Genomic DNA, 13,643 nt, shown 5'->3' on the forward strand with positions numbered 1-13,643 from the left:
TCTAAATTGTTTAATATTCTGGAAACAGCATTACTGAAGAAAGGTGTAAGGCAACTTACTGCAATCTGTCTTTTATCTGTTTCTCCTCTTTTATGATGAAGATCTGAATGTATCAGTTAAGAATCATAAAACAACTGCTCTACATGATACCATCTCAAGTGCTTGAGACTGGCTGAAGTAGTTTAGCAGACAAAGGAGCTTGCTCTCAAGTCTGACAACCCAAGCTCAATCCCCAAGACCCATATGGCAGGAGAAGAAAATTAACTTCAAGGTTATTCTCAGTGTGTGTATGAGTCACACACATTTTGGAATATGTACATACATACAATCATATATATAATATTCCTTTTAATCCTGAACTGTTTCTAGCTTGGAAATATGTCCAATGAACTACTTCTGTAAGCAGACATGAACTGCTTTATCACATGCAATGGTGGAAGGATACAAGTCAAGTACTCCAAGATTGTGACGTCCCAAATGTAGTCATAGTAGGAATCCATAGCGTCATGGCTGCAAAAAAAAAAAAAAAAAAAAAAAAAATCTCATTACTTTTATGCAAAAAGGCTTCAGCCTTATGCAAAACAAACAAACCAAAAACCAAAAACAAAACAAAACAAAAAAATACCTGTTTTGTTCCTGCAATGACTTGAAGGCTGTTTTGTAGTCAATTTCTCTGAGGAACTGACATAAAATTGCCACCTATGTAAACAAATGATTTTAAAAGGTAACATGATCCTTCTGGTATGAGAGGGTAATCTTTATTTTTCATATTTATTTATCTTATTCTATTGGTGTTCTGTACATGTTTGGTACATGTATATCTGGGCACCATGTGTCCTTGTGGCCTGTAGAGGCCAGAAGAGGCCAAAAGAACTCCCAGAACTGGAGTTAGAGATGGCCGTGAGCTGACATGTGACTGCTGGGGTCTGAACCCATATCCCCTGGAAAAGAAGAAACCAGTGATCTTAACCACAAAGTCAAACTACTCTCCAGCCCCACAAATATACTCTTTAGAAGACTTGAAATAATATTGGATGAAGTCAGTTCATATTCATGGATCCCATTTCATTTTCACTTCAAAAACCTTTACCCAACAGTTTTCTGTCTCTCTGACCGAAAACTCATTATCAGTGACCTAAATTACAGTTTTAGATCTTTCTTCATTGAACAAGAAGTTGAAGATGGAAATTGCCAAGCAAATGTCCCAGCATTCAAGGATATAGACACATGGAACTGTACTTTTAAAAGCTGCAGATATGTATCATTTTTAAAAAACACTAAGTCATCAGTCTCTAAACACAGAAGAAAGCATCCAGCTCAATCAGGCAGGTTCTGGATGCTTACCTTGGCAGGAAATGGGAATACGGGTCACTGCTATAACACTTACTAGCATTTGTAAAGATCAGGGTTATTTCTAGTATTAAAAAAAGCAAAGGGGGCTGGAGAGATGGCTCAGCGGTTAAGAGCACTGACTGCTCTTCCAAAGGTCCTGAGTTCAATTCCCGGCAACCACATGGTGGCTCACAACCATCCGTAATGAGATCTGGCGCCCTCTTCTGGAGTGTCTGAAGACAGCTACAGTGTACTTACATATAATAAATAAACAAATCTTTAAAAAAAAAAAAAAAAAAAAGCAAAGATTGGCTGCCATATCCAGGGTTCCATCCCATAATCAGCTTCCAAACGCTGACACCATTGCATACTCTAGCAAGATTTTGCTGAAAGGACCCAGATATAGCTGTCTCTTGTGAGACTATGCCGGGGCCTAGCAAACACAGAAGTGTATGCTCACAGTCAGCTATTGGATGGATCACAGGGCCCCCAATGGAGGAGCTAGAGAAATTACCCAAGGAACTAAAGGGAACTGCAACCCTATAGGTGGAACAACATTATGAACTAACCAGTACCCCGGAGCTCTTGACTATAGCTGCATATGTATCAAAAGTCGGCCATCACTGGAAAGAGAGGCCCATTGGACTTGCAAACTTTATATGCCCCAGTACAGGGGAACACCAGGGCCAAAAAGTGGGAGTGGGTGGGTAGGGGAGTGGGTGGGAGGGTATGAGGGACTTTTGGGATAGCATTGGAAATGTAAATGAGGAAAATACATAATAAAAAGTATTTTAAAAAAGCAAAGGTTAAAAATACAAAGTTGAAATGAAAAAAAGAATCAAAAACAAAAAAACAAAAAATGGGTGGTGGTGCTTCCAGCACTCAGGAGGCAGAGGCAGGCAGATCTCTGTGAATTTGAGGCCAGCCTGGTGTACAGAGTGAGTTCCAGGACAGGCAGGGCTACACAGAGAAACCCTGTCTGTAAAAATAAAAACAAAAACCAAAACAACAGCAGTAACAACAAAACATATATGTCTTAGGACCTTTACAGAACTGTATAATCATCATCGTGAATTCTAAAGTACCTCCCTGTAAGAAATCCAGCGCCCCAGAGCAGGAACTCTTCACTCTTCCACTGAGCCTCTCGGAAGCATCAGACCACACTTTTGTCTCTACAGACTTGCCTATTCTGAGCATTTCTTACAAACGAATCAAATCCTATATAGCCCAGTCTATCTCTGACTTAGCAATTTTCAGTTAATCCATTCTGTAGTACACATATGTAATCCATGCCTTTCTATGGCTGCAGGGTTTTGAGGTATAGATACATCATTTTACTAAACCATTCATTATTGAATGGACACTGGAATTTTATGCCCCTGGTATGAACATTCAAGTACACCCTTTTCTAATTCTTCTGAATATTTTTAACTAAAAGTGGAACTACCAAACCATTTGCCAAAGTGGTACGGTTTTGTGTTCCTGTAGCACGAGAATTCTAACTCTTCCACAACCCTGGCTGATTACATTTCCCCAATGACTAGTATACATATCATCATAATAGGAGAACATGAAGTGTTTCTTTTCCAGTGAAATTCAATGATCAATGTTTACTAACTCCTACCTGCATCTAGTTCAGGTCTACAAAGTATTAAGAAATTTAAACATGCTAAGCTACTACCAGCCATTATGATATAAAATAAAAGCTACTTTCTAGTATGAATTTACATATTAAGCCTAACAGACATAAATATAAGCCAATACTACAGTATCACAAACTAACCTGTGTATGACAATTCAGCAAAGAACAGCATTTTATCATTCGTTTTATCACCTACAAAAAGACAATAATTATTTTCAAAAACCAGCTCCCACTGAGTGTAATAAATGTATCACTCTGCTACAGGATGTCAACAGAAGAAAAGCAAGAAGGATGGTGGAGGACAGCAACTATGTGGGAATTCAGGGCTTTCCATTCAATTTTGCCAATTTAAAAGTACTATAAAGAAATAAATTACTAAAAATTCTTTAGATCTTACTTTAAAAACTTGTCAAGTACTGAAAGTTTTCATTTGTTATATTATACTAGTGGTCTAAATTAGGGTTAATTGCAATGTACTTAAAAGAGCCAAGAGTAATCCGGAATGAGGTAGAGATGGAAAAAAACATATGTCAATGGTATGTAGCCAGCAAGTATAAGTTCAGATCTAATATAAAGACCTAATGGCCAGCATAAGAAAGAATTAATGTGGGCTGGAGAGATGGCTCATTGGGTAAGAACACTGACTGCTCTGCCAGAGGTCCTAAGTTCAAATCCCAGCAACCACATGGTGGCTCACAACCATCTGTAATGAGATCTGATGCCTTCTTCGGGTGTGTCTGAAGACAGCTACAGTGTACTCACATACATTAAATTAATTAATTAATTAATCAAAAGAAAAAAGAAAATGAAGCTCTGTGCTGGGGTCGGGGATGTACCAGTGTTATGTGAGTGCAGGGCATTTGCACATAAACCCTGTGCTTGCACTGCCCTGTGAGTGAGCTGTGGGAAGAAGGTGGTGCTGAGTTTCATTCTGCAAAGCAAAAACAAAAAACAAAACAACAAAATAAAAAGAATTAATGTTGTCTTGTGTGTTGAGTGAGATCACAACATCCCAAGATCATAATGGTGCTCAATGTGAACTAAAAAATACCTCGTAAGAGTGGATCTGAGGAGCCAGCATGGTGCGCACACCATCAATCCCAGCACTCAGGAGGCAGAGACAAGGGGAATCTCAAAGCCAGTCTTGTCTACAGAGTGAATTTCAGGACAACCAGGGCTAAGTAGAGAGACCTGTCTCAAAAAATGACAAAGAGTGGACAAAAAGGCTTTTTTTGGTGTGCTTTTTAAAGATTTATATATCATATCCCAGGCTGGCCTCAGACTTGTAGTGAGGTAGTTAGTAATCGTCCTGCCTGAGCCTTCCAAGTGCTGGGACCATAAGTAACTACCACACAGCTGATTCCGGTCTTATCACAAAACAGGCTAACTATGGAAGGCTGTGCACATTTACTCCAGTGTCCTTCGTAGGTTTACCATACACACATAAGAAAGGCAGCTAGGCAACGGAATCTATCTGATTTGAGAGCTAAGTAGATATTCTAACAGGATGAGTTAAGTGAAGAAAAAAACTAACCACAGTGCTCGGGACTGGGGCTCAGTGTTCGGTATTTTGGAGGGCTTTGTGGAAGGGCATGACAAAGACACAGACATCAGTTCTGAACAGGCTGAATCTGAGGAGTGCTGGGGTGTGAGGTGGGAATAGCAAAGCAGGAACAAACATTTTATACCAGCGCTGAAAAGGAGAGAGCGGCTGGGCTTGGTGCCAGGTGCCTGTAATGATAGCACTGGAGAAGATGAAGCAGGTATTGGAGTTCAAGACTAACAAGGGCTACATATCAAGACTGCCTCCAAAAGGCCAAAAATAAACAAATAGAGAGCAATGTGGTCTAAAGCCATCAACCTGACAGTCATCATCACAGATATAGCTAAGTTCTACCCTAAGGGGACTCATAAAGAAAAACATGAAGGTAGGCAAGAGGGAAACAAGGCCCACAAACAACTTACTTGGTCTGTATATACATCAGGAGGCACAGCCTTATTAAAGAAGTCAGAGCACACAGCTCCTGCCTGGAGGTAATAGTGAAGAGCTGCCGAATGCTGATTTGTTGCTAAAGTACAAAACAGGGGTAAAGAGTTACTTGCCATTAAAATGTAAGAATTGAAAAGCATGCAAACACTAAGTTAAAGATAAGACTCTGCATGGAACAGCAGATAAAGGTGCTGCCACCATGCCTGAGTTTGATCCTTAGGATCCACATGGGAAAATGGGAAATGACTTCCACAGGCTGTCCTCTGAATTCTACATGTACACACACACACACACACACACACACACACACACACAATATTTATAAAAAGATTAAAACTGTGTATATGCATTTGCCTGAGTAGTGGTAAAACTTTGTATTTATTCAGAAACATTGTGAAAACTCCCTTCATTTAAAAATAGAAAAATATCAAAGTTATACAATAAATTCTTAACCTCCTAAAATCTAGCTCAGATTTCTCATTAAATTTATAGTACAAGATTTATTATATGGAGGTTTGTTTGTTTGGCTGTTTGGTTGTTTGGTTGGTTTCTTTGAGACAAGGTGTCTCTGTGTAGCCCTGGCTCCTGGAACTCACTCTGTAGCCTTGAACTCAGAAATCCACCTGCCTCTGCCTCCCAAGTGCTAAGATTAAAGGCGTGCACCACCAATGCCTGGTCTATTACATGGAAATTTTTATTTCCCAGACTAGAAATATATTTCTATACTAATTTTGAAAGGTACCTCAAAACCTATATAGCTAGTGTGCTTTTAGACATTTAGATTTGGCAATGCATTCTTTTGGAAGCTAGGATGAAAATAAGTGTTAACAGCAATAAACTAGGCAGTGGTGTCACATGCCTTTAATTTTAGCACGTGGGAGGCAGGTCTTTGAGTTCAAGGCTAGCATGGTTTACAGAGTTCCAGAACAGCCAGGGCTACGAAAGAAACCCATCTCAAACCCTCTACCCCATGAAAAACAAAAACAAACAAACAAAAAACCAATTAGCTGACTGTGGTGATAACCTATAATCCAAGTACTTGAAAAGTAGACGCATCATGTCGAAGGCCATCCTCAGCTAAGTCATGGATCCACGGCCAGTGGACTACAAGAGACCCTATCTCAATCCTTGCATCCCCTCAAAAATATTATTAGATAGATGAAAGTTCATTTTTTTCTCTTGAACCTTTAAATTTTGAAATTTTTATTTTAAAAATATTGATCCCCAAAATGATACCAACCAGAAATTTTATCTGTATAGTATTATGAATTTTGAAAACTTCTATTTACTTGGAAAATCCTATGACATAGAAGTGTTTAAGTGCGGTAGAAATTAATTTCCAAGAATACAGATTCTAGAAATATATATATCTTTTTTTGTGTGTGCACACATGTCTACATACTTGTGTTCTCCTGAGTTTGAGACAGGTTCTTACCACATAGCCTTGGCTGGCCTGGATATTACTATGTGTCTTAAACTTGTAGCAACCCCCTTTGTCAGCCTCCCAAGTGCTGAGATTATAAGGATAAGAAACCACACAATTACAAGTTTTACATTTATTTATATTACTTATCTTATGTGTACATGTACAGGCACACATATAAAGGGCAAAGGGCAACTTTCCAGAGTTGATTCTATGCCCTGGACAGTGAACTCAGGTCATTAGGCTTGGTGGCAAGTGCCTTTACTCACTGAGCCATCTCACCAAGTCCAGGCTAGAATTTTCAAAGAGCAGTTTTACAAACAAGCTCATATTACTAGAGCTGGGGAGATGATGGTTAAGAGTACACACTGCTCTTCCAGAAGACCTAACTTCAATTTTCAACATCCAAATCAGGTGGCTCACAACTCCTTTTAACCTCAGCACCACAGGATCCAAGAAAACTAACACCTCTGTCCCCCCAAAGCACTCCTATACATGTAGTATACAGTTACATAAACACACAAAGTAGTAAAATAAAACTCTCTCTCAGAGCTGGAGAGATGACTCAGGAGTTAAAAGCACTGACTGCTCTTCTAGAGGTCCTGAGTTTAATTCCCAGCAATCACATGGTGGCTCACAGCCATCTATAATGGGATCCAGTGCTATCTTCTGGTGTGTCTGAAGTCAGCTGTACTGTCTCATATACATAAAATTAAAAAAACAAAAGGTTCTTAAAAATCAATCTCTCTCTCTCTCCACACACACACACACACACACTTAACCCCAGAAAAAGTAAAATTTGGAAACTCCAAATATCCACTATTTAAAGGGAGGGGACACTAGCTGTTAAGACTGCCCTGTTGCTCTTCCAGAAGATCCCATGTCAGAGGGCTCACATTGACCCTAACTCGGGATCTAATGCCCTCTTCTGACCTCCTTGGCATCACATGTGCATGCACATAAATACACACATGAATAAAAGGTAAAATAAATAATTTTAAAGATTTAAAATTTTTTTGAATTAATAATCTTTATTTTTTATTTTCTTTTGAGGGGTATTTGCAAGAGCAGAGGGCAAATATGGAGGGATGGAGACATGAATGGTATTGGGTGCATGATGTGAAGTTCATAAAGAATCAATAAAATAAAAAAGTATCATAAAGTTAAAAGCATCTAATCCAAAAGTAGAATAAATGAAACAATCCAATTTATTCTCCTAATTTATCATGAAATATGGTCAAATCTCAAAGTTTAATAAAGCAAACTGCAGCTATCAAAATAAAGCAATTGACATCTTACTTACCAAAATAAATATCCGCTTGAATAATTAGCCAAGCATGGTTGTTTGGATTTATACTGAGTGTATATCGAACTAGCTCTTTCACAGTGATTGCTACAGCTTCAAAATCCACGGATTGGAGGCTGAAGGAAAATATTATGCAATACTGTTTTTAAAGTCTGTTTCAAATTCCATACGTGCATTTATTAAAAAAACAAAAGACACAACCAGGGTCTCAATAGCCACAGTACAAATACAATCTTTACGTCTGCCTATTACTTAGATCAACAACAAAATTCTGTTTTCTAGAAGCCACAAAAGTACCTAGGGCTCAAATACTAACAATATTCCTATGTGATCTTCTATTTACCCAGGACTTTTCACAAAAGCCCTGGATTCCGTGGCCTGGTGAGTTTACAAGTTAGGGGTGGCAAATCTACCACTTTATACAGCAATGCATACAAAAGCAGGAGAGGGACAGGCCAAATGCTTTGGCCTGGGGTCAATGCGGAAGCCTGCAGTTACTAAACCAGAGAAGGCAAAAGCTAGTGAGGGAGAACTCAGTTCTCCAGCCAGAAGCACATGCTCAGTCAGATCGTGGCATTTACAGGGAATGCAACAAAGCTCGGTTGGCCTAAGGGGTTAGACTTCATCATGACCCATAACTGTACCCAGGACAATGAGGACAGAACTATCACTATTATTAACAAACGACCAGTTCTATATTTACAGCTAAAGCAGTTAAACTGAGAGGTTGTTTTACTGAATGTATAAAATGTTAACAGATCTAAGACTCCTATCTACATAGCAACCAGTATTAAAATAGTAACCATGAATCCAGTGTCACAGACACTGTTCTTGGAATGCCATCCAAGACTCTTGATTAGAAGTATGTTTTCTGGTCAAACAGGCAATTACAGCTTTGTTTTTTTTTCTGCTCTTCTCCCTCACTTCTGATTTTGTATGGGGCCGAGGGGGGGTGGGTTGTTTTTGTTTTTGTTTACCTCAACTCAAAGATCCTCCTTCCTCGGCCTGCTGAGTTCTGGGTTACAGCCATGCACTACTGTCAGAACATGGTCCAAGAATGGAGATTTCTAAGTTTTTGTGAGAATGCTCCAAAAAACCAAGACAAGAGTCTTATGATCTCAGTTTCTTCAAAAACACAGAATTATTCTTGGATTATGACTCTACTCTTCCTCCAGGAGATAGTGAGTTTATTTCAGACCATTCATTACACCAGGCTACTGCTATTTGTTTATATGCCTCTATGGAAAAACAGACTCTTGCTACTTGTGACTTGCTGGACAAAGGAAGCTTGTCCTTGGGACTAGATTCTTGTTAATCTTTAAAGTATAAATTGTCTGATGCTCTTAATAAAGCTGGCTATTGCAGGACATTTTAGTCCGACTCATTTATCAGCTCTTTTCTCCCAGGTCCCACACATCCCCAGACCTGTTGTTTCCCACCTCCAATTGTGAGCTGGGAATACACTCTTTGTATTTACTGTACTACCTTTGTACCTGTGTACTAAACCTTCTCTTCCTCAAAGAGATCCGTAACACTGATAAAATAAGGTTGGAACCTGTGCTTCAAGTGCACAATAAACTTAGGAGGGATGGCAGAAATTGGAAAGAGAAACTTTGAGCCATAAAACTGGCATGATACTACACCCCTATAATCCTACTCTTGGGAGACTGAGACAGGGGGACTGAGAGTTCAAGACAGCCTAGACCACAAAAAGAGACCCCATGTAAAGGAAGGAAGGTGAATGGATGGTTGGTCCTAACAAACTAAAAGGTTTTGGGTCCTGAAAAAAAAATCACAGCACTACAAGAGATCTGTAGGGAATTCTATTGTTTTGTTTTGTTTCGAGACAGGGTTTCTCTGTGTAGCCCTGGCTGTCCTGGAACTCACTCTGTAGACCAGGCTGTCCTGGAACTCAGAAATCCGCCTGCCTCTGTCTCCCAAGTGCTGGGATTAAAGGCGTGTGCCACCATGCCCGGCTCTGTAGGGAATTCTAAAACAAAGTACTTTCGTAATTGTTAGGAAGATAACAACTATAGCTGAGAAACACCAAGATGTCTGTAGAATCCTACACACTTGTGGTCTTCACTTATCTCAGAGTATTGATACCAAATAGGATAATTTCTAAATACATTTATTATATACTACTACTTACTTAGGTATGGAAGATGGCCAGATAGAAATGTGCTCGGCTGTGATATCATTCACAATGTCCTCCTTTGAGAAAGAAAAATGTGCATTTGACTTTTAAGCAGTGTGGTTTAAAGAAATTCCTTTTCTATAATTTTTAAATGAAATTACAAGATACTGACCCGAACATTGTGAAGCTTCACAAAGAGTGATAAAATAATAGTCAAAACCAGTGGTTCCTATGAGGAAGGAAACACAAGAACAGTTAAACAGTGTGTGCACCTACAAGTGCGCCCTGTCAGTCTCAGGGACACCAAGTATTTTCTATTTTCTTTCCTTTTTTCTTTTTCGTTTTTCAAGAGAGGGTTTCTCTGTGTGGCCCTGGCTGTTCTGGAACTCATTCTGTAGATCAGACTGGTCTAGAACTCAAGAGATCCACTTGTCTCCGCAATCCCTAAAGGCTTGGACCATCACTGCCCAGTGCCAAGTATTTTCTTACAAGAAACCTTTATGTTTTGGGAATTTGGCATCTGGAGTGGAGCACATTAAATTTTTTTTTGGTTTCACAATAAAATTATAGCACATAATATACACTTAAATCATCGCATTTATACCCCTAGCTTATAATCGCTATTGTATTAGGGTCTTTTTCCGCTATTCTTTTCTTTCCCACGTTCTTGGGAGAGCAACGCTAGGAAACTGAGCCACACCTTCCGACCTCCTGGCCCTCAGCAATGGTTCAGCCACTGAGTATTTCCCCAGCATCTTCCTTTATGTAACTTTTGATAGCTTCAGCCAGGACTGCTAGCTACTTCCAAAGAATTGACCTATGTATTCATTTAAAGTAATGATATTTAAAAATCAAAACCTAGATATTGACCATTAAGTAAACATGATGTTGGTATCAATTAAGAAATAAGCCAGAGCCTCGCACATTTAGGAGAGACTTATATGTTGGAGGGTTCGGGGGCGGGAAGGTTGTGATTTACTTTTTGTATATTATTTTGAGACAAGGTTTCCTTACATACCCCAGGCTGACCTCAAATTTGAAGTCCTATCTCAGCTCTCCAAGGGCTTGTATTGCAAGTGTGCAGAACTGTGCACCAGCACACTAACTTAGGCAAAGACATTCTTAGTTTAAAAGGACCTCACTGTGCTCATTAAACCAACAAGTACAAAATCCACCTCTTGATTCAGATTACCCCATGATCAATAGAGATCACTATAAGCACGTTTTGTTTGTGATTAAACCGGCAATTGAGATCTCCACTCACTCCTAAAACTCAGTAATCACCAAAACACTTACCCGGAGTTTTTTGATAAAAGAAAGTAGTTCACTCCTACAAAAAAAAAGTTTATATGCTTAATATCAAACATTAAAATAAAGAAAGAATATAAGTAATATGATGCCTTACTCCTCTCTCTTAGTTCCAGTTATGAAAAGTATGTGTAGCCACCTGGTGGTGTAGTACAGGCCTTTACTCCTAGCACTTGGCAAGTGAGGTAGGCACTCTGAGTTCAAGGCCAGCCTGGTCTATAGCAAATTCCAGCTAGGGCTACACAGAGATTGGTTTGAGAAAAAAACAAAAAGGGAAAAGTATGTCATATCCATTGTTATTATAAGCTAGTAACATTTCTTCCCTATTTTAATCACATAAATTCCTCAGTACTATCTAATTGTAGACTGATTTTTAATTCGGTATTAAATTAAATCTCTGGGATGGAAGTTGGCTCAGGGGATCAAGGCACTTGCCAACAAATATAAGGATCTGAATTGGATCCTTGGAACATACTTGAGAAAACAGGAGAGCACCAACTTATCTAATTGTCCTCTAACCTCACACACATGCAACAAGTCTCCTTCCCAACAAAGCCATTAATTAATAATTACATTGATGGTAGACAGTCTCCTTAAACAAAACAGTATTTCCAGGAGAGGCTAGGCAGAGGCGAGCACGAGAAGAGGACCCAAGAATTCTTCTGATTACATTTACTCACATTGCACATACATACACATGTGTTTCTTGGTTTGATGGTGGCGATCAGGAGACAACTTGCAAGAATTGGCTCCTTTCTTCCAGCATGTGAGTGGGATTGAACTTGAGATGTAAGACTTGGTGACAACCCCCCTGAGCCATTACATCAACACAATTTTTTTTCTCCTTTTTGGTTTTTGAGAAAGGGTCTCATTCTGTAGCCGTGGCTGTCCTGGAACTCTCTGTGTAGACCAGGTTGGCTTGAACTCAGATATCTTCCTGCCTCTATCTCTCAAGTGATAAATGGGATTAAGTGTGTGCTACTATGCCCATCTCCAGAATTTTTAAGATTATACATTTTGAGTTTTTGTGTTGTGGTGTACAGAAATGAACCCACAGTCTTGTGAACATTAGCCAATACTTTGCCAGTGAGCTCCACCAAAGCCTAAGATTATCTATCTTTACAAATCTATAGGATAAAGATGTTCTGGGAAAAGTACAGGAAATGTAAACAAATGCAAATGCAAAAACAGCACTGAGAGAAACATACCGATACATTATGCCTAATGTGGATTCCCTCTGCTTTATCAAACTAACTCTGCCATCATTTCCTCGTTTGTGCTGGTTAGACACACTGCAGATCTGAACAACAACTTCCCAGAGGTCTTTAGCGGTCCGTCTACTCTCTTTAGGGCCTGGAAGTTCTTTGCAGGTGGCTGCTAAAAGCTGTCCAAGCTGGAATGTGAAAAACAAAACTATAGTCAAGAGAATCTAATTCACATGATAGTCTTATAATAAGGGCACAATGGAGGGAAGACATAGATAACTCCCCAAACACTCACACACTTCCATTCAGTATTCAATACAACGTTTGAGAGCTTTCCTTCCACCATAGGCTCCCAGGGATCTAACTGAGGCTGTCAGACTTGGTACAAAGCACCCTTACATGCTGAACTACCTCACCAGCATCAGTCAAGATAAAATTAAGATTACAGAAGGTGGATGATCTAAAGTTGACTTAAGGCCCTAAAATGTAGAACCAACCTTGGAATAAAGAATAGAACTGAAAGGAAAAGAGAAGAGAAGAGATGGGCCACAAAAAGGGGAGACTACAAGTATAAATCAAATTCAAGGCCAATGGGATGGCCCAGTGCATAAAAGTGCTTGACATGCAAGCCTGACTGTACCTAACAACTTCAGTGTTATCCCTAAAACCCATGTTTAAAAAAATAAAAGCCACAGCTAGATGTGATTCATCTGTAATTTCAGTATTCCTACTGCAAGATAGGAGGTAGAGACAGAAGAGTCCCCTGGACGATTTTCAGCCAGCTAGCTAGGAAATTTGGCATGGCAGAAATAAGAGGCTCTTCAATTCCATCAGGAAACCCCAGTGCCCACAAAACTGAACCTGGATTTTAAAAGTTCTTTAATGGAGCCTCTACTATTTTAGGTCGCTTCTTCTGGAGAAAAAGCAGAATTGTGACAAACAAAAACTGTTGGGGTTTTTTGTTATAAAAATTTTCAAACAGAAAAATCTAAATAGTTCACCAAATATCTGATACTCCATAAATACACTTCAGCGTTCGCTTCAGATTTTGAGTTATACAGCAGCAAAGAAGTAACTAACACACCATGCATCATGTGCTAATTGAAGATCACAGAATTTATTCAACAGGTAAATTTAATTAAAGGTGAGATCTTGAGAGTAGTGATTATGTCTAAAATTCCAGCACTTAGGAGAGGCTAAAGTAGGAGGAGCTCAAATGTGAGGCTAGACTGAACCATATATCAAGTTTGAGGCCAGCCCAAGTTACATTTTAGAAGTTTTCTCAAAAGGAAAAATCTTA

The 13,643-nt window shown here is 39.2% G+C and overlaps 1 protein-coding gene across 4 annotated transcripts in view; it reads right to left on the reverse strand.

Annotated features, from left to right (window-relative positions):
• The window catches only part of Ints8 (integrator complex subunit 8), a 55,108-nt gene that overhangs the window by 9,609 nt on the left and 31,856 nt on the right, over positions 1–13,643 (reverse strand). For 3 of the 4 annotated variants that reach the window (NM_178112.5, NM_001159595.1, XM_017320392.2), the window contains exons 17-26: positions 12,347–12,531; positions 11,127–11,160; positions 10,003–10,059; positions 9,846–9,907; positions 7,691–7,809; positions 4,940–5,043; positions 3,116–3,166; positions 626–699; positions 446–510; positions 60–103 (exon numbers count right to left, since the gene is read on the reverse strand). In NM_178112.5, the coding sequence (NP_835213.3) occupies positions 60–103; positions 446–510; positions 626–699; positions 3,116–3,166; positions 4,940–5,043; positions 7,691–7,809; positions 9,846–9,907; positions 10,003–10,059; positions 11,127–11,160; positions 12,347–12,531 (795 nt within the window). Of the gene's footprint in view, positions 1–59; positions 104–445; positions 511–625; positions 700–3,115; positions 3,167–4,025; positions 4,166–4,939; positions 5,044–7,690; positions 7,810–9,845; positions 9,908–10,002; positions 10,060–11,126; positions 11,161–12,346; positions 12,532–13,643 lie in introns of all 4 variants that reach the window. The other variant, XR_390345.3, reaches the window with a different exon arrangement.

Source organism: Mus musculus, chromosome 4 (genome assembly GCF_000001635.26).
Source record: "Mus musculus strain C57BL/6J chromosome 4, GRCm38.p6 C57BL/6J".
Taxonomy (NCBI): Eukaryota; Metazoa; Chordata; class Mammalia; order Rodentia; family Muridae; genus Mus; species Mus musculus.